The following is a 21,502-nucleotide window of genomic DNA, read 5'->3' as shown; positions in this document are numbered from 1 at the left end:
ATGGAAGGAGAAATATTAACCAACCAATGGGCATCCTATCAGAGAAACTCCCTCTGATAGAGATTGGATCGGTTAGGCACATATTCACTGGAGTTTAGAATGTAAAGGGATCTAGACAATAGGTGCAGGAGTAGGCCATTCGGCCCCTCGAGCTAGCACAGCCATTCACTGTGATCATGGCTGATCATCCACAATCAGTACCCTGTTCCTGCCTTCTTCCCATATCCCCTGACTCCGCTATCTTTAAGAGCTCTATCTAACTTTCTCTTGAAAGCATCCAGAGAATTGGCCTCCACTGCCATCTGAGGCTGAGAATTACACAGATTCACAATCCTCTGTGTGAAAAAGTTTTTCCTCGTCTCCATTCTAAATGGCTTACACCTTATTCTTAAACTGTGCCCCCTGGTTCTGGACTCCCCCAACATTGGGAACATGTTTCCTGCCTCTAGCGTGTCCAAACCCTTAATAATTTTATGTTTCAATAAGATTCCCTCACATCCTTCTAAATTCCAGTGTATACAAGTCCAGCCGCTCCATTTTATCACATATGACAGTCCCGCCATCCTGGGAATTAACCTTGTGAACCTACGCTGCACACAATACTCCAGGTGTGGTCTCACTATGGCCCTGTACAACTGCAGGATGACCCCTTTGCTCCTAACTCAACTCCTCTTGTTATGAAGGTCAACATGACATTTGCTTTCTTCACTGCCTGCTGTACCTGCATGCTTACTTTCAGTGCCTGATGAACAAGGACCCCCAGATCTCGTTGTACTTCCCCCTTTCCCAACTTGACACCATTCAGATAATAATCTGCCTTCCTGTTTTTGCCACTAAAGTGGATAACCTCACATTTATCCACATTGAACTGCATCTGCCATGTATCTGCCCACTTCCCCAGCCTGTCCAAGACACCCAGCATTCTCATAGCATTCTCCTCACAGTTCACACTGCCACTCAGTTTTGTGTCATCTGCAAATTTGCTAATGGTACTTTTAATCCCTTCATCTAAATCATTAATGTATATTGTAATAGCTGCGGATCCAGCAATGAGCCTTGCGGTACCCCACTAGTCACTGCCTGCCATTCTGAAAGGAACCCATTAGTTCCTACTCTTTGTTTCCTGTCTGCCAACCAATTTTCTATCCAAGTCAGTACCCTACCCCCAATACCATGTGCTCTAATTTCACTTACTAGTCTCCTATGTGGGACCTTATCAAATGCTTTCTGAAAGTCCAGGTACACTACATCCACTGGCTCTCCCAAGTCAAGTCAAGTCAAGTCAGTTTATTTGTCACATACACATACGAGATGTGCAGTGAAATGAAAAGTGGCAATGCTCGCGGAACTTACAAACAAATTATAAACACCTATATTTTTACCTTAAATCAGAAGGAAAAACTTTCTGTACAGTTAGTCCAGGTGAGAAAGGCGTTTACAGTCCGAATGCCTCTGGGGAAACTCCTTCTCAACCTCTCCCCTCACTGCATGGCAACGGAGGCGTTTGCCTGACCAGTTACATCCTCAAAAAATTCCAGAAGATTAGTCAAGCATGATTTTCCCTTCGTAAATCCATACTGACTTGGACCGATCCTGTTACTGCTGTCCAATTATGCCTCTATTTCATCTTTTATAATTGACTCCAGCATCTTCCCCACCACCAATGTCAGGCTAACTGGTCTATAATTCCCTGTTTTCTCTCTCCCGCCTTTCTTAAAAAGTGATTACATTAGCTACCCTCCAATCCACAGGAACTGATCTTGAGTCTATAGAACATTGGAAAATGATCACCAATGTATCCACAATTTCTAGAGCTACTTCCTTAAGTACCCTGGGATGCAGACCATCATGATTTGGGGATATATCATCCTTCAGTCCCATCAGTGCCAAAACCATTTCCTGCCTAATGTGAATTTCCTTCAGTTCTTCCATCACCCTAGATCCTCTGGCCACTAGTACATCAGGGAGATTGTTTGTGTCTTCCTTAGTGAAGACGGATCCAAAGTACCTGTTCAACTCGTTTGCCATTTCCTTGTTCCCCATAATAACTTCACCTGTTTCAGTCTTCAAGGGTCCAACTTTGGTCTTAACTAATTTTTTCCTCTTCACATACATAAATAAGCTTTTACTATCCTCCTTTATATTCTTGGCTAGCGTACCTTTGTACCTCATCTTTTCTCCATGTATTGGCTTTTTAGTTAACTACTGTTGTTCTTTAAAAGTTTCCCGATTCTCTGGCTTCCCGCACATCTTTGTTATGTTATACTTCTTCTCTTTTATTTTTATACTGTCCCTGGCTTCCCTTTTTCAGCCCCTTACCCCCCTTGGAATCTTTCTTCCTCATGGAATGAACTGATCCTGCACCTTCTGAATTATTCCCAGAAATGCCTGCCATTGTTGTTCCACTGTCATACCTGCTAGGGTATCTTTCCAGTCAACTTTGGCCAGCTCCTCCCTCATGGCTCCATAGTCCCCTTTGTTCAATTGTAATACTGACACTTCTGATTTTCCCTTCTCCCTCTCAAATTGTAGAACAAAAGTTATTATGGTCACTACCTCCTAATGGCTCCTTACCTCGAGTTCCCTTATCAAATCAGGTTCATTACACAACACTAAATCCAGAATTGCTTTCTCTCAGGTAGGCTCCAATACAAGCTGCTCTAAGTATCCATCACAGAGGCACTCCACAAACTCCCTTTCTTGTCGTCCAGTACCAACCTGATTTTCCCAGTCTACCTTCATGTTGAAATCTCCCATAACAACCGTAGCATTACCTTTGCAATGCAGATTTTAACTTTTGATTCAACTTGTACCCTTTATCCAGGGCCTGTAGATTGGATTGGATTGGATTCAATTTATTGTCATTGTCTCATAAGAGACACCAAAATGGATTTTCCTTACAGTCATAAAAAATAAAAGAAAAGCACAAACACAGAAGTCCACGACACAACACAACCCCACAGCGGCACCAAAGTTAGGGAAGGAACCAAAGTCCAGCCAGCCTCCCCGATTTTCCCAGATGTTCACCCGTGGTCGGGGCCTCCCAAGCACCCCGCAGTCTCGGCCACGGGCGGCCCGATGCTCAGGCCCTCACGCCGGGAACGATGGAACCCCGACGCCGAACCCCAAAGGAGAACATCCTCAGCGGCCTGGACCTCCAAATCAGCCACCCCCCACCGGAGTCCGCGGCTCCCGAAGTCCACAGGCTGAGTCGGGCGGAGACCCATGCTGGCTACCCCCGACAAAGGGTTGCAGGACTCCGCGATGTTGATCAGCGCCGCATGCGTTGGGAGCTCCGCGAACCACAGCTCCGCGATGTCAGTGCAGCAGGCCCAGCACTCCGGAGCTCCAAACGGCGATCCCCGGTAAGGCATCGCCCACCTGCGATGTATCCAGCGCTGCGCCGCCGCTGCTGGAGCTCTGGTCGGTCCCGGCAGGAAAGGCCGGGGGGGGGGGGGGGGGGGGGGGGGGGGGGGGGTGGGGGAGAACGCGACTCGAACAATAGTCGCATCCTCTTCAGGAAGCGAATGAAGGACGGTACCCCCCTTACCGTACCCTCTTCCCCCCACATAAAAGACAAACCCCCCCCCCCCCCAAAAAAATGCACTTCAAACATAACAAAAAAGATACCGGACTGAAGGCAGAGGCAGCCATGACAGCACCACCGGATGTCCTATTGAGGTCTTTTTACCCTTACAACTCCCATTGAGGTCTTTTTACCCTTACAATTCCTCAGTTCTATCCATACTGACTCTTCATTTCCTGATTCTATGGCACCCCTCATATGGGCCTGAATTGAATTCCTCACCAACAGAGCTCCCCCACCCCCTCTGCCCACCTGTCTGTCTTTTTGATAGGACGTATACCTTGAATATTCAGTTCTCATAGGAACTCAATCTAACAATACCAAATGCCTGCATATAAGGAAATTGTTTCTGATGGCTGAAGAGTCATTAGGGATGTGCCAATTGTAGCCTGTTGATGAAGAAGTCGAGGATCCAGTTCCAAAGGGATGGGCAAAGACCCAGTTCTGGAGGGGATGATGATGTTCTGCACCGAGCTGTAGTTGTCAGATGACAGCTTGACTGATGTTTGTCTTCTTATTGTCGAAGTAGTCCATTGCATAGTGGTGTGCCAGTGAGATTGCAACCCCCATTAATCTATTGTGGCGGTAGAGAGAATCAACCATGAATGTCTTGAATGAGGAGCAGGCTTGATAGACCTGTTTGATTGTAATTCAGTTTAAAAGGCCTGAAGGACAATTTCCAAGAATTTTGACTAATCAGAGAATAAAGTGATATGGAGTTAAACAAAGATAATGGGACGAGGTAAAAGATCAGCCATTATTGTAGTGTATATAATGGTAAGTGTAACTTTAAGAATTGAGCACTATATTGGTATGATTTGTGTCATGTGATAGATTCTATAACTTATCAGTCTTGTGAATGTGTCAGTGTGTAGTGTACTTTTGCAAAATAAAGAAGACCCACACTGGCAACAGCGTGTACTGAAAACCTGTGCTTGTTTCTATCTACATGCTGAAGCCAAAATATCTTACAATTATTGAATAGCAAAAGTGTTGCGAGAGAGACCATATGGTCTACCCTGTTGCTAACTCTTAAAACATATTTTGTAAGATTGCTAGGCTTTTCAACCAACCTGAAGGGATGGTTTAAGTGAAGTATTCAGAAAATAAGAATTGGACTTAGATGACACCCGAGAAGCTTTTCAAAATTGCTTTTTATATATAAATCCTGCACAATTTTTTTCAGCAATACAGTTATACAAATCCATTGCTGAAGTGTGGAGAATGAGAAAATTACAGAGAATGTTGTACACTCGCAGAACATATTAACACATTTTAGATTATTCTGACTTTACAAGGGATGAGAGGTTCTAAGTTTAACTGCTGCCATGCAGCCTCCCCCCCCCCCCTTAATAACTGGAAATAATACAACCAATTATTTATTTGGTTTTACCAACAGTTTGTTTCAGTTTGTTATACACAGTCTTAAATTATGCAAAAGTATAAAACATCTAATCATGAAAAGATTCCACTGTCCACTTTGACAAAGTGGAGAGGTATGTTTTTGATAAATGTACAATATATTTGGTTTTTGATAAATCTCAGATAATGAAGACATGCAAGTACAAATGCAGTTCAATTAGTGCAACAGCTGCTAAAGTTGACTAGCCAAGATGCATCTCTGAGGCATTAGGAAAGCACCGATGATCTAAAGTCAGAGAGTGAAAATTGAAAAGATTTATCCATTATAAAACAAAACTTTTACCTTCAACCACTCAATTAAAATAGATACCTAAAAGATAGAGGGGAGGTTTCCTCGTGCATTGTTTTGACAAAGTTGAAGACATTTTATTTAACAAACTATGGATTCATTGTTCGGGTGGTTTAAAATACACCGACTAAAGCCTACTACCATTTTATGTATCAAGACATGAAACTGAACAAAGTCTATACACAGAACAGAGATACTAAATGTTTAAACCCCGTTTAAAATTGTGGATATTCAAGATACCAAAACAGAAGGAACTCAAATAGCAGCAGCTATGGGAGTTAATAATAAATATGCATCAATCATAGAGCTATACATCAAAAGTAGTACAAATAGCAAAACAATCAATGCACTTGCATTGTCATCAGGTCTGCAAGAATCCAAAACCCAAGATGCCCCACAAAACAATTATAGAGGTTAATGGAATTACATGATTATAGCGATGTGTTAAATGTTTGATGAACCTTGTCAGCCAAGTTATTCAGAAACAGAACAAAAACAACAACATGCATTCATACAAGCTGTCTAACATTGCAAAACATCTCAAGATACGTCCATGCCTACTTATAAAATATAACGAGCCATAGAAGCTAGAATTGGTGACCTGAAGCCTGGCCATGGAAAAACGTTTCAAAGACCAGCCTAAAGAGGGGCTGAGGATTCCAGAGGACAAATGACTGAAAACATAATTATTAACAGTGCAGTGATTATAACTGGAAATGAGGAAGATGCCAGAATTAGCAGAACCTAGATCACGGGGTTGAATGACTTCAGGAAGTTATTCAGAGCGAATTGAATGGTTAAGGAAGAATTGAATGCTTTGAGCCCTGCATGAATTTTTGTCTGCAGCATCTTTCCATAGTTTATTAACATTTTATCAAAATCCGCAACTTCCACCAGAATAATGAAAGCAAGATATAGCAGACAATGAAAGCATCATCTTCTCCACATCATACATTTGTTCATTGCTAGGCAAAAATCCTGAAAATACCAGCCTGACAACAACGCAGGAGCACACATAGCATGGAGTCTGTATTGTTTTGAGAAAAATGCCCATATTCCCAAATGAGGATAAGCCACTAAGTGCTTGACTTGCTAAAAAGAGAATTAGTCAATTTGAAAAAATTCTCCAATCTATGAACAATTCAGAATCTTGCATTAATATTTCAACACAAAGTATTAAATGCCATAGGAGGTCATCTCACATCATTCTTCTCACACAAGGCAGTGAGTCTCTGGCATTCTTTGCTCCGGCAGTTGGTAGAAATTGGATCACTATTAGAATTTATAGTGAACATATAAAAATATTTGATAGATTGAGCAATATAGGGGTATAGAGAAATGGCACAGCAGATGGTTTGAGGCCAGCATAGATCAGCTATGATATTAAATGATGGAGCAGCTTGAAGGACCTAATGGCCTACTTCTGTTTCTATTTTTTTGTGGTCTAGTGGACAAACAAAAATAAGCTTAGGATTGGTTTATTATGTTTATCAGAACGCTACAGCAAATTCAATATGACTGTTTGAACTTGCATTGTATAGCTTTGACATTCCTTCCAAATATTCAGGAGCTAAAATCGTTATAGTGTTTGTATGGTCATATCCAGCAAGATATCCATCCATTGAAGATTAAAAAGAAATTCTGCTGTCCACCTCACTTTGTCACCCATTCTCGAAGATGCTGAGAACCTACAAAACCTCATTAAAACAACTACTGTTTAAATGTTAACCAATAGAATAAGCATTAGCATAAGCATTAATTTCAAAGGATACCATAAATGAGTTTACTGTTACCCCATTTAAATTTAACATGAGAACTTTCCTGGAAATTCCAAATTACAATCAGAAGCGGGACACTGACCGACTTTATATCATTCCTCCTTCCTTTTCCCCACCCTCCCTACCCCAGCCAGCCAAGGGCATTAAGGCCAACTGCAATGATTTGCTTGGTGTATTGGGTTAAGAGTTGTTTATAACACATTCAATGGTTTCTCAGCATAGTATTTAGGTAAATGTTTCCAAACACATTCTGTGAAGAAACCGATGCAGCTGATAGAATATTTATCAGGGAATTTTCTAAAATGGTTTACATGCTGCGATGAGTTAAAATCCAATGATTGCACTTCTATATTTAACCGTTTTCTAGCTTTTATCATTTCCTCTACATCCTTGTAAGAAATTATTTTATCTGCTTTTGAATATAAGAAAAGTTGAGGCCATCTTGAAGGGTCCGCTTTCAAAGCATCATAGTGTGATAGGGAAAAAAATTGTATTGCTGGGTAGAGCAAAACTTGAAAGACTGCCACCAAGATGAAAGCAGGAAGAGCAAAACACTTCACAAAACTGTTGACTGAAGAACCCAAAACTACATTCAGAGCTCGGACACTACCTAGTACGTTCCTATTTCCAGGTGCACTGTCAAAAACGGTCCCTATGACATTAAACTTTGTGAAATAAGTTTCATTTTGGTTGATCAAGAGCTCGACAATGTGGCGATAGAGCATGCTGCCAGCATTACTGAAAACATGGAACAAGATTGGATGCTCTTCTATGCCAATGTCAAACAGAAGATCTAAGAGCTTTCTTGCAATGTAGCGTAGATTTCTTCTGAAGATTCCAGGGAAAAATATCTGACGCCATGGAGCAGTGTATCTGAGGACCACACAGCCCTGTAATAAGAGAAGTAAATATTGTTCAATACACTGTATATAAAGCATTCACTACAATTACCAGGTGAATATGTTAAGAAAGGAAAAGATAATGGTAACTTCTGCATTAACAAGGAATGACTGTCAACACCTCAAAAATAAAGTAACAATAAGCGAGTTCGGTATTCCGAAAAACACAAGGAATCATGGGATTTGTCAAAGGTCACTCATGATAAACATTCTCAGCAGCTGTGCTGCTGCGTGGATACAGACCTGAGTTTCGTCCGTAGTCAGGATCGAACCCGGGCCTCCGGCGCTGCAAGCGCTGTTGAATTGCTACTGGATCGTCCCCGTCCCCTCCCGAGTGTCTCATCTCTGTCCGGGGGAGGCCGGAGATATCCGGGGTGACTCTGGACTGAAGGGACACTGACCCGCCAGGTTAACCGACAGCCCTGATGGTGGCCCATCAGTCCAGAGTCACCCCGGACTGGTTTGATCATGTGGACAATTTTATTCAATTGACCTATATCTTCTGAGATAATAATATCAGGGGCAGAAAATCATAGAGTGGTATGACATTGAAATAGGGCCTTCTAACCACAATATGCCCAACTACACTAATCTAATTTGTTCACGCTAGGCCTGTATCTGTTTTATGCCTTGCCTATTTTAGTGCCTGTCAAAAATTCTCTTGTAAAATGTGATTGTATCCAACTCCAATACTTCCAGAAGAAAGTTCTAATTATCAACTATTCTCTCTGTTAAAAATAACGTTCCTCTCAAATCCTCCTTGTGATTCCGAAGGATAAGATCTCCCAGTACTTGGACAGGCAAGGACTAATTAGAGATTGCATAGCTTTGTGTGTGGGAAATCACGTCTCACCAATCTGATAGGTTTGGAAGAGGTCATAAGCAGATCGATGAGGGCAGGGTAGTGGATTTTGACTATGTGGACTTCAGCAAGGATTTTGACAAGTTCTTGCATGATACGCCATATGTCTTTTTCACCTCCCTAACTACCCATGTAGCATCTGTAGTTTAGCATTAGGTTGATTATTGTCACATGTACAAATGTTAAAAAACATTTGTTTACGTGCTATCCAAAAAAATCAGATAATACTGTGCATTCATGTAATCAAGACAAACACAAGTACAAAAGGTAGAGCAAAGAGAAATAATCCAGAGTGCAGAATATAGTTTCTCAGTATTATAGCGTAACAGTTCCAGAGAAAAAGTCCCATGTCTGCAATGATGTAGGTTGGAAAATCAAGACTATACTCCAGCTTATGGAATGACTCTTTAAGGTGTGATAAAAGAAGGGAAAAGGCTGTTCCAAAGTCTGTTGGTGTGTGTTTTCAAGCTTCTGCATGATGAGAAAGAACATGGAGAAGAAGGAATGACCAGGGTAGGAAAGGACGTCGATTATGTTGGCTGTTATGTATATGAATGATTGAAGGTTAATAAGCAGATTTAGGCAAGCAATATACCAGCCTTTGTATGCTGGTCTGGTCTCTCTCCCTAAAAATAAAGGGCATCCAGTTTTGGATGACAGGTTTGCTTTATGAGGTGAAAGCCTGCGTGAAAATGTTTAACAACTTATCATTTATTGAATAATATACAAGGAGGAATTGATTCATAAATGTCTAATAAAATTCTGTTCAATTCAATGAACTGCAAGGTGATGCAAATTAGTTCAGGTAAAAAATATATAAAACATTTTTAATATACAAATATTAATTTAGTTTTATCTTGCAAGATTTCTGGACAGATATTTTTCTTTCTTACATTTTTTAAACAGGAAATCGCTGCAGATGGTGGAATGGAAAATAACAGAAAATGTTGCAACCATTCAGCAAGTTAGGCAATGATTATGATAAGAGGAAAACAGGGTTAACTCTTCACATTGATAACCATGCATCTCACCTGTAAGCAGTCACTGCCTGACTTTAGCGCTATGTTTCACTCTTAACAGATCTTGCCAGTTTGCTTAACCTTTTTAGAGAATGTTGTTTGAAAGTCAACAGTCATTATTGGAAGAAAAAGGGTCACAGAGTGCCCCAGCCCCACTTAGAAAACCTGAACGGAAACCTCTGGAGACTTTGTGCCCCACCCAAGGTTTCCGTGCGGTTCCCGGAGGTTTTTGTCAGTCTCTCTACCTGCTTCCACTACCTGCAACCTCCGGCAACCACCTGCAACCTTCGGGAACCGCACGGAAACCTTGGCTGAGGCGCAAAGTCTCCAGAGGTTTCCGTTCAGGTTTCATAAGTGGGACTGGGGCATAATACATCACAGAAACAGGCCCTTCAGCATAACATGGCTCATGACAATTAGGATACCCCTACACCAGTCTCACCCACCCACGTTTGGCCCATATCCCTCGAAACTTTTCCTATCCGGGTCTGCTATCTCCTTTGTCTTTAAGATTCAAATGTCTTTATTAGCTTTTTAAATGTTCTTACATATAATCTAAAAAGAACCTAAATAACATGTGCCAACCACAAATAAATCTTGAGCAATTTTGATATCCATACATATGAAAAGCTGTATTTCCCACACCAACCTGATTTTTGTAGATATAGCTGTATTTTGCTAAATGTTTGTCTTGGCAGCCAGCCCAACCCAACAAAATTATCACAGGGTCTTCTTTAAGGTCTGAAACATACAAAGTGATATTTATAATTTTCAATACTTTAAAAATAAATTTGTATTCAGATTCCAATCTTAAATGATATAGCTTTGTTAAAAAACATGGGACCATACAGAACATTCAAGCATCTTTCCAAGGGTAACCAGTTGGTTCCATATTCACCTTCCATTTCCAAGGATTTGAATTTCAGTTAAATTGAAACTGATATGGGAATGAATGTCTATCCTGCTTAATGCAGGTGCTTGATAGATTTGTCTACTCTGAATAATACATTGTGCAAAGCAATCCACAATTCAATTCAAAAGGGTATAAATTAATATAGAGCGATGGAAAACTAATACAAGAGTTTGTGATGATTAACTGTTTTTTTTTCACATATATGTTCAGAAATTATTTAATTTTTCTGCTCAGCCAAATTCTAGTTTTACTATCCCTTCACAAGTTAAGAAGCATAAAAAGGCAACATCAGTGATGAATGGGTTATACATCTGCAAGTCATATGCAGGGTTATACATCTGCAAGTATTTAGCAAAAATTACAATAAAAATCAAATGTCATAAGTTCACGTTATAGGAATAGAATTAGGCCATTCCACCATCAAGTCTATTCCTCCATTTAATCGTGGTTGATCTTTGCCTCCTTAATCCCATTTTCCTGCCTTCTCCCCATAACCCTTGACACCCGTTCTAATCAAGAATTTGGCTATCTCTGCCTTAAAAATATCCACTGACTTGACATCCACAGCCCTCTGTGGCAATGAGTTCCACAAATTAACTACGCTAAATAAGTTCTTCCTCATCTTTTAATTCTGAGGCTATGATCTCTGGTCCTAAACTCTCCTGTTGGTGGAAACATCCTTTCCACATCCACTCTCTATGCCTTTCACTATTCTGTAAGTTTCAATGAAGTCCCCGCTCAACCTTCAAAACTCCCGCGAGTAGAGGCCCAGTGCTGTCAAGTGCTCATCATATGCTAACCCATTCATTCCTGGAATCATTCTTGTAAACCTTCTCTGGACCTTCTCCAGCCAGCACATCCTTCCTCGGATATGGGGCCCAAATTTGCTCACATTACTCCAAATGCAGCATGACCAGGGCTTTATTGAGCATAAGTATTACATATATATAACCATATAACAATTACAGCACGGAAACAGGCCATCTCGGCCCTTCTAGTCCGTGCCGAACACGTATTCTCCCCTAGTCCCATCTACCTGCACTCAGCCCATAACCCTCCATTCCTTTCCCGTCCATATAACTATCCAATTTATTTTTAAATGATAAAATCGAACCTGCCTGCATCACCTTCACTGGAAGCACATTCCACACAGCTACCACTCTCTGAGTAAAGAAGTTCCCCCTCATGTTACCCCTAAACTTCTGTCCCTTAATTCTCAAGTCACATCTCTGTTTTTGTATTCCAGTGCTCTTGATACGCTAGCATTGAATTTGCCTTTCTTACTACCGATTCAACTTGCAAATTTACTTTTGGGAGTCCTCAACCAGCAATCCCAAGGCCCTTTGTACTTCCGATATCTGGATTTTCTCTTCATTTAATCTACACCTTTATTATTATCAGAATGCATGACTACACACTTTGCTACACTGGATTTAATCTGCTACTTCCCTGCCCACTCTCCTAACCTATCCAAGTCCTTCTGCAGAGTCCTTACTTCCTCTACACTGCCCACCCCATCACCTATCTTAGCATAATCTGCAAACTTGGTTACAAAGCCTTACATTCGAATAACAACACAAGTCAAGTCAAGTCAAGTCAAGTTTATTTGTCACATACACATACGAGATGTGCAGTGAAATGAAAGTGGCAATGCTCGCGGACTTTTGTGCAAAAGACAAACAACAAAACAACCAAACAAATTATAAACACGATCATAACACACATATTCTTTTACATAATAAATAATGGAAGGAAAAACGTTCAGTAGAGTTAGTCCCTGGTGAGATAGGCGTTTACAGTCCGAATTGCCTTTGGGAAGAAACTCCTTCTCAACCTCTCCGTTCTCACCGCATGGCAACGGAGGCGTTTGCCTGACCGTAGCAGCTGGAACAGTCCGTTGCAGGGGTGGAAGGGGTCTCCCATGATTTTATTTGCTCTGGAGTTGCACCTCCTGTTGTATAGTTCCTGCAGGGGGGCGAGTGAAGTTCCCATAGTGCGTTCGGCCGAACGCACTACTCTCTGCAGAGCCTTCTTGTCCTTGGCAGAGCAATTCCCAAACCAGATGGTAATGTTCCTGGACAAGATGCTTTCCACCGCCGCTGCGTAGAAGCACTGGAGGATCCTCGGAGACACTCTGAATTTCCTCAATTGCCTGAGGTGGTAAAGGCGCTGCCTTGCCTTACTCACGAGTGCTGAGGCGTGTGATGCCCATGTCATATCCTCGGAGATGTGGACTCCCAGATATTTAAAACAGTTCACCCTATCCACAGGATCCCCATTTATCCTCAATGGAGTGTACGTCCTCACACTCCACTAACACTGTTTCAATTCCGTATCCGTTTTGTTAACTTACCCTAGATCTCACCTGATCGAACCCACCTATATAGCCTACCATGCGGGACCTTGTCACATGCCTTGCTGAAGTCCACGTAGATAACATCCTCCACCCATCTTGTCAAACCCGTGTTACCTCTTCAAAACAACTTAAATCACATTTGTGAGGCATGATTTCCCACACTCAAAACCTTGTTAACTATGCGTAATCAGACCTTGCCGACCAAAGCTTTGGTAGATCTTGTGTCTCTGTACGGTAACTTCCCCACCACCGATATGCGGCTCACTGGCATGTAGTTCCTTCCACCCCCCTCAGTCCTGATGCGGAGTCCCGACCCGATAATATCCCTCAGCCTCTACAGATGTTGCTCGACCCACCGAGGTCATCCGACAGTTTGCTTTTTTGCTGATTGCAGTAAAATAGCCTTCATGTAGATGATCAACCATAACTGTCTACCCAACGGAGCAGAATTGAAAGGCCAAATGACCTATTGATGACCTATTTCTAGTGATCTTCCGTAACCACTATTTCCCCCGCTGGCTACCTGAAAGTTATTTCCCTGTATTCCCGGGTCGCCACGGAAAGAAATTGCCTTTCAAAAAGATCGCCGTGAATCGGACAGCAACCTCAATTACCTGAATCGGAGGGATCGGGGAAAACGATGGAGTATTCCAGCTCCGTGTCGCCCATGGTTAACCCGGAGGCCCGAGGTGTCACCACCGGCGAAAACCACCCCGGAGCAACCAATGCGGAAGCGGCTTTTGACAGGGCCGCCACTTCCTTAGCAACCGCTTCAGTCAGGCTGCTCGGACATGGGGCCAGGACTCCTTCTCATTGGTCCACTCCAGCCCCGCTCGGCAGCCAATGCGGAAGCGGCTTATGACAGGGTCGCCATTTCCCTAGCAACCGCAAGGTGTGAGAAGGAACTGCAGATGCTGCTTTATACCGAAGATGGACACAAAATGCTGGAGTAACTCAGCGGGCAGGCAGCATCTCTGGATAGAAGGAATGGGTGACATTTCGGGTCGAGACCTTCATGCTGTCTGTCCCGCTGAGTTACTCCAGCATGTTGTATCTGTCCTTAGCAACCGCTTCAGTCAGGGTGCTCGGACATGGAGCCACGGCTGCTTCACATTGGTCCACTCCAGCCCCCTTTGTCCAGCAACAATGGGACAGCTCCTCCGCCCCCTTCCGCGGCCCGTTGCACTTTGTTGTTGGTTCCCGTCAAAGATACGAGATCTATGATCTTTGGTTCCCATCGACAGAACTAGTTCAACAAAATAAGTGTCACCTTATTAAAATAATCAACTTTCTGAATCAGGTAAACGTTTGATCGAAGCAGGCAAAGAAAGGAGCCCGACCCCGGACGTCGCCTATCCATGTTCACCAGAGATGCTGTCTGAGCCGCTGCGTTAAATCACAAAGATTTCCACGAAACGATAACGACTGCTTAAGTTCAGGGAAACAATGAACATATATATATTAATTCTGCCGTTTATGGCGTTTGACTTATTTCCGTATTTTCGGTTTTGATTTTAATTTGATTGTTAGCCCTTGTTTTCAATGTTAAAAGGGGCGGTTTAAGAAACATTACAGAGGAAGTCAAGCGAAATAACTAAATACAAAATACAAAATTTTGAGATTTAAAAAATCAAGTCTGCAATTTATCCCATCAGATAAAGCATAAAAAGAAGTTTAATTTGACACCTAATTCACTTTCATATCTTCAGTATTAAACGAATTATGGTAATTTTCATACTCGGAAATTAGCATCTTGTTCCCTATAGGGAGGTTTCACGGCAGTCGGGTCACGACCCATGACCCGTACTGTTGCTAGGCTACTCCAAATGGATTACACGCGATGAACTGCAGGTAGGCACCAAAGATCTTTGGTAGGCACTTACCATTGTTTCCAGCGTAGCGGGCCCGTTAAAACCCGCTGAAACTGTCAATTTTTGCGCTGTAAATAATTATGGAAATCGGGATAAGCGTGAGAGACATTTAGCATACTTCAGAATTCCAAAAATGAGACGAAATGACGGTAATTAGAAACGAGAGCTGAAGGGACAACAACAGCCAGCAAGGCATTATTTGTGTTTTTTCTTGATTCCTTTGGCATCTAAAAAGTTTCAGAAGTGATAAATCTGGCTGTAATTTTTTTAAATCGCCCATGGTTCTCGTGGGTTTTTACATACAAAATGAAAACGCATCTGAAGAAAAATTTACAGCCAGATTTATCACTTCTGAGAATTTTTAGATACCAAAGGAATCAAGAAAAAACACAAATAATGCCTTACTTGATGAAATGCAGTGAGCAAACGCGATAATTCCCAATATTTTCAATGTTTACCAAGCACTTTAGCTGCTGTAGTCCCTTCAGTTCTCGCTTCTCTATACCTTCATTTCGCTTCACGTTTGGAATTCTGAAGTTGGGTACATGTCTCTCACACTTACCCCGACTCCCACAATTTTTTTCAGCGCAAAAATTCAACATTTTGGCGGTTTTTAACAGGTAGGAAAGTACGCGTTTCTAGCATCAATAACATATACTGGAAGTGAGGGATGTCTTCCAGTTGGATTTAGCGGCTCCGTGCGTTGAGCCCTATGACCCAGTGACCTTTTGTGCAACCCCCCTATTGCTTTTCCATTGACTTAACACAGACGCTGTGATCGAGGACAGTCAAAAGCCCATAACTTTCTTAAAAGTTAAGAGAACTGAATGAAATTTTCAGTTATTATTAATTGAAGCATTCTGAAACAAATATAAAACAGCTTACTTGGATGACCTGAAATTAAAGCATAAAATTAGTTAATTACTAATTGTAGCTAATTTCAAAATTGACCATTGTGACGGAAATAGTAATAAACACCCAGACTGCCTTGAAAATTCAAAAATGTGATATTCTCAAGATCAGAATTTTAATATTATTGTATAATATGTTGCAAGCCCATAACAGATAGGTGAATAAATTAAAATTTCTAGCAATAGACCAAGTCTTTATGGAGAAGATCAGTTGCTAGCTGTTACATTGGCATATCATAATCAGTAGGATCATCATACTCCTCAGATTGTAACCAATAAGCAACTCTGTACACCTTGTTTGTTCTCAACTTTTCAATTTTGGAATTGTAAACTACAAGTTTTTGCTCTTCAAACCATGCATGACATGCCTTTCTGCCCACTACTTTCCCATTAATAATGTCCTGTAGATACAATTTCTTAAGAAAAGGATAATTTTTTTAAATAGCCTAAATTTCCAAATAACAAACTAATCCCATTCACACGTATTCACAATATAACATGATTTTTAAATCTCACTGTCATGAATTTATATGCCAGATGGAAGGAATTTAATGTTTAATTCCCATAAATTAATCCAGAAACATCCTCTCAAAATATAATCAAAATTATTGCTTTTTGCACAATACATGTGACTCAAACTGTTGTGAATATTTAATTTAAAAATAATGATCATGGAGAGAGAATAACACAAAATATAGACAATTTAGATGGCTTATGACAAAAAAAAGAGGATTTAAATCATCTTGCAAGTGGGTTTTTCTGGAACGCGATCGATTGGAACGTTGCATTTGTGGTGAATTTGAACCCCGTATCGGCAGGAAAGACACTGCCGGTTCGTATGGGGCCCAAATAACATTTTTGCAACATAAAATTAGATTAAAGCCATCCCAAGAAGCAAGATCATATGTAAAATAAATTACTTACCCTTTGTTTTGTCCCGTTCTTGTGATCCATCACGTTGTAGGCATTGAGGGCGTTAGAAGTCGCTTTTTATTTTAATCCAATTAATAAATTGTCCAGCAAATGTTCTTTTAAATATACCGGGAACGGAAGTCCGATCGAATTTTCTTCATCAGCTAGCAGCCCGAGGAAATCTGCCTCCGACAGGCAGTACAAAACTGGATTTTATCCCCCCCCCCCCCCCCCCCCCCCCCAAAGGCGCCATAGTTGCGCAAACGACAGTGGCAGAACTGAAGGTAGGTATTGTAACTTCGCTAAAATAACTGACATTAAATAGCCTTATATATTACACTTTTTTACATAAATGAATAAACTGGGCCTGGGGAGTGATTTATTCACATCAGTTCAGTTAGTTTATTGTCAGGTGTACTTAGGTACAGTGAAAGCTTTTTGTTGTGTGCTAACCAATCGGCAGAAAGACAATAGATGATTACAATCAAACCATTTACAGTGTATAGATACATGATACGGGAATAACATATGAATACAAATTTATTCATAAGTAAACAACAACACCCTTAAAACCCACAGTGTTCTTTTCTTGGATCTTGGTCCTCCAAAAATATTCCAAATAGAATTTAAACTGGAGGTGGATACGTGGTTACTTGTGGATACATTTATTTGGATAAATAAGGAGACATGAAAATTGTATAAGCCCATAAAGGCAGAATTGAGTCTAAGGATTCACTGCTGTTTCACACTCCGAACAGGAAACTAATTTTTTTTGCCTAGGTTTTTAGATGTTCATTTTTCTTCACTTCTTTAATCAATCCTTCTACGCTATTGTCCAGAAATAAAGATGTTGGTTTTGCAGATTCTATGTATATACCAATGACACTGAGATAAAACAACAGGGAGAATCATCAGACTCCAAACCCGAATGCCCTTTTGACAGTTCTGGCAAGTGCTAGCTAACAGTTGGACCAATTTTTGTGAAAACTAAATAAAAGAGCAATGTAAATATCATCAAAATAGCAAACATTTTATCCATTACTGTTTTAATTTGCCCAGATTTGTATGTGTTATTTAGGAAATTGCTGAGTGACTAAATCAGGTGAAGCTATTTCTTACATTGACCAACTCAAACTAGGGAGCTTTAAATGCCAAGGCTATTTTGTTCCCTGTCCATCACTGCTGAGCTCCAAGGATCTTCCTGTGCGCAGAAATAAATAACATATGTCTCTATTTCTGAACTACAATTTTCTGCTTGCATTAGTGTGAATTTAAAATGTTTTTATTTCCAGCTGCTGAGCCATTTGTGAAACTTAGAAAATGACTTTGTCAACAGAGCAAATAGAAATTTCCAAATTTATGAGTTTTCTGCAGGACTGGGATCGTGGCACCAAAGCTATCCGACATCAAATACTTAATGACTTTATAAATACTAGTAAAGGTAAAACAAGTCCAGAGCTGGAATTACAGTTTGCTCAAGGAGCTAGCTTGTTTCTCACTAGATTGACGGCATGGCTCAGAATAACGTATCCTTTCCTTTAAACTAAATTATGATAACTATCTTGTGAAGTTATTAGGGAATATTCAATTCTTAATAATTGTTTGGAATTAATCAATGAAAATCAGAAGAGAAAAACTGAGTTCTGTCAATAGGCAATTAATTTTGTTCCCTATGATATAGTTTCTGTGGATAAAAATCTGGCATGAAGCTATGAGACACAGCTCATCACTTGTTGCAAGCAGATTTAATAGTAGATTTCCAGCAGAATTTTTTTTTTAAACACTGGCTGCCCTCAATATTTAGTTGCCACCTTACAGGTTGGATGTGAGGCCATGAGAGATCTAGAAAAGACCCAGAAAAGAAAAGACAGGTCCAGAAAAAATTACTAGTTGTTCCTGATGAACAACACTTGCCAGGCTAAGAGAGGCTGGGACTGTTTCCCTTAGAAGGGAAGACAGAGAATAGTTATATGATGAGGTGTCTGGACAGAATAGTCAGAGACTGTGCCTTCAGTGAAGGACACAAGGGTTGGAGTAACTCAACATGTCAGACAGCATCTCTGGAGAACAAGGATAGGTGATGTATTGGGTCGAGACCCTTCTCTAGACTGATTGAGAGGGGAGGGGGCAGGACGAAGCATGAGAATAGGTGTATACAAGCAAGGAAATAAGTGTATACAAGCAAGCGCAGGGGGTTGATAGGCAGATGGTTGGTACAAAGGGCAGAGATAAAAGCAAAAGGTGTGACAGAATTGGCAGAAAGGTGATGGGACCTTACTGTTCATGGTGAATGTTCCAGTCTCATTCGTGCTCCCAAAGTGCATTATCTTTCCTTTGTCTGGATTAACCGGCATCTGCTATTTTTGAACCCAACTCACCAAAACATTTATATTATATTTCTCTGCAGCCTAAAACTACTTTCCATCTTCTCAACGACTACACCAATCCTCCTGTTATCCACAGATTTACTGATCTTCTCTCCAACCTCCACAAACAATTCAAACAAAGGTCCCAGCACCGATCATTGTAGGACACCACTAGTTACAGGAATCCAATTGCACAATTGTAATCTCTCTTCTGTTTTTTTCTGCTCTCCAGTTTTTTCATCTTACGGTAATTTTTTTAATATATCATAGAATTATTTAATCTGAAACATAGATCTGTGCAGTGGAATGTGGGGAAAATCTGATCAGGAGTTGGAATGAATAGTTGTCATGGGAGATGCAACTGCCTATCAGGCTTACCTTTTTGCTATTTGGCTTTCCCTCCCAGGCTGGTTGGGAAGGCTTGTGTCCGTAACACAGAATTACTATATCTTCTATTATATAATTCATGATTCTGCTGTTTAAAATGGCAATAGATAAGGTTAGATATAGTTTTGATTTATACAATATAATTTAAATTATTTCATTAATATACATTATGTATTGTTTATATATTCACTGTTAATTGGAAGTGATATCCTATGTCATATTGTTAAAGAATAATAATTATTTTCTTAACTTCTTTAAATAGTTACATGGTTGGTACCTGTGTAACTGAACAATTGCAAGCCATTGGTATATTTTTAACAGCAGCAAGTGGGTAAGCTTTACTTTAATTGTGGTAATTTAGAAATTAGTATATGAATGACATTTATTTAACTGCTGTCCTGAGTAGTTGCCTTGTATGTGTAGGAAATAGGCACATAATTCAAGGGCACTGAAAACTTTCTTGAGCTACTACTCAGTGGTAAGGTGTATCATTTTACAGTTTCTTCACATTTACAGAAAGCCTCCATTCCATTCCATTCCATTTCAAGCTTTTCCATGGGCGGCACGGTGGCGCAGTGGTGGACCCGGGTTCGATCCTGACTATGGGCACATGGGTGGGGCGGGGCATGTGGGTGCGCTGTTTTATATTTTAATTACTTTTAAATGTCAATAACATAAAATATACCATTGATCTGAACCTAACTAGTTTAATTTGCATCACAGGACAATGGTGAGTAAGGTGGGCGGAAATGGTAGCGCTCTCCTCTACCATTTTTGTGCAAATTGAGGTACATACAAACAAACAAACAAACAAACAAACAAACAAACAAACAGACAAACAAGTTGAGAGTTTTAGTAATATAGATTTCATAAGAAGTGGGAAAAGTAGAAATGAAATAAAATGTACTAATTTAACATTTTTGCAAAGAAATGAGGGAATGGAACGAGAAACAAGGGAAGGTCTGAAGATATATTGGATGACACATATGAAGGAGATGGTGCCGAAATAGTATGGTGAAGCTATGTGGGAGGTATAAATAGGAGAAAACTATGACAATCAAATTCTGTGATACCAGAAGAAGCGAGGGGGGAAAATACAATGTTGGAAATGTGAAACACAAGACTACAATGACTGATGATTGAAAACACAAATTAGAGAATAATGTGCTGTTCCTTGAGCTTACATTGAACAGTGTATGAACCCAAAGACCGAGGGGCTGTGATGAGAATGGATGGAGAATTGAACGGTAATGCCTCCCCAAAGTGGCTACCCAATCTGCTTTATACTTCATTGGATGTAGAGGAAACCATACCATGAGCACCAAATGCAACTTACCAAACTTGAAGTGCAAGTAAATTACTGCTTCACCTGAATGAAATATTTGGCTCCAGCGAAAGATAATGAAGGAAGCTGCATTTACTGAGAATACATGAGGAAATGTTGTAAGAAGTAGGGGCAGGGACCAAAATATGGCAAAATAAGAACAGACTCCAGGGATAGAACAGACTTCCACTGATTCACAACTCTCTGTGTGCAAACGTTTTTTATCATCTCAGTTCTAAATGGCCTACCCATTATTCTTAATGAGGAACTCTTGATCTGGTTAGGAGAGGGAAAGATGAGAACAGAAGGGCAAAAAATTGGAATTAGAGAACCCTTTTAACGATGGTGAGTTGGAACCAGATTTTTACTATAGCATGAGAAGTAGCTGTGGAAACAAGCTTTGGTAACCAGATTATCGAAAATGATAACAGAAGCAGAAACCAATAAAGGCGAACAGTAAAAGAGACAAATGGAAATGGCATCACAGGGACCAGCAGACATGTGGGTTTTCTCCAGATGCATAAATTTCCTCCAATATCCTAAAGATTAGATGGATGATGATTCTTTGGTTAGTGTAAATTAAGCTTAGAGCATGCAGGTAATAAGA

The 21,502-nt window shown here is 40.5% G+C and overlaps 2 protein-coding genes across 3 annotated transcripts in view; one reads left to right on the top strand and one right to left on the bottom strand.

The window, feature by feature from the left end:
- Positions 1-4,722: 4,722 nt before the first annotated feature.
- Positions 4,723-13,997, bottom strand: tmem53 (transmembrane protein 53). The gene is made up of 3 exons (XM_055641733.1): positions 13,739-13,997; positions 10,505-10,596; positions 4,723-7,965 (listed from the first exon to the last, which is right to left on the bottom strand). Exons 1-3 carry the CDS (start codon positions 13,791-13,793, stop codon positions 7,267-7,269), a joined length of 846 nt encoding a protein of 281 aa, XP_055497708.1. The 5' UTR covers positions 13,794-13,997; the 3' UTR covers positions 4,723-7,266.
- A 313-nt stretch (positions 13,998-14,310) lies between these two features.
- armh1 (armadillo like helical domain containing 1) overlaps positions 14,311-21,502 on the top strand; it is a 34,199-nt gene continuing 27,007 nt past the window's right edge. Inside the window, exons 1-3 of one of the 2 annotated variants that reach the window (XM_055641731.1) lie at positions 14,311-14,424; positions 18,111-18,344; positions 19,834-19,902. In XM_055641731.1, coding sequence (XP_055497706.1) covers positions 18,139-18,344; positions 19,834-19,902 — 275 coding nt within the window. In that variant the 5' untranslated portion in view covers positions 14,311-14,424; positions 18,111-18,138. Of the gene's footprint in view, positions 14,425-14,885; positions 14,976-18,110; positions 18,345-19,833; positions 19,903-21,502 lie in introns of those variants that run through there. The other variant, XM_055641732.1, reaches the window with a different exon arrangement.

Source organism: Leucoraja erinacea, chromosome 10 (assembly GCF_028641065.1).
Source record: "Leucoraja erinacea ecotype New England chromosome 10, Leri_hhj_1, whole genome shotgun sequence".
Taxonomy (NCBI): Eukaryota; Metazoa; Chordata; class Chondrichthyes; order Rajiformes; family Rajidae; genus Leucoraja; species Leucoraja erinaceus.
This window is presented reverse-complemented; position numbering and strand designations above follow the sequence as displayed.

Bases quoted from the DNA above. Each gene is read 5' to 3' on its own strand.
- tmem53 (XM_055641733.1), bottom strand. From the start codon at position 13,793: ATGGGCGACACGGAGCTGGAATACTCCATCGTTTTCCCCGATCCCTCC. The intron at 10,597-13,738 runs GTAATTGAGGTT...TGTATGTTTCAG, and splicing joins CCCCGATCCCTCCGATTCAG to ACCTTAAAGAAGACCCTGTG. The intron at 7,966-10,504 runs GTTGGTGTGGGA...CTCTTATTACAG, and splicing joins GCTATATCTACAAAAATCAG to GGCTGTGTGGTCCTCAGATA.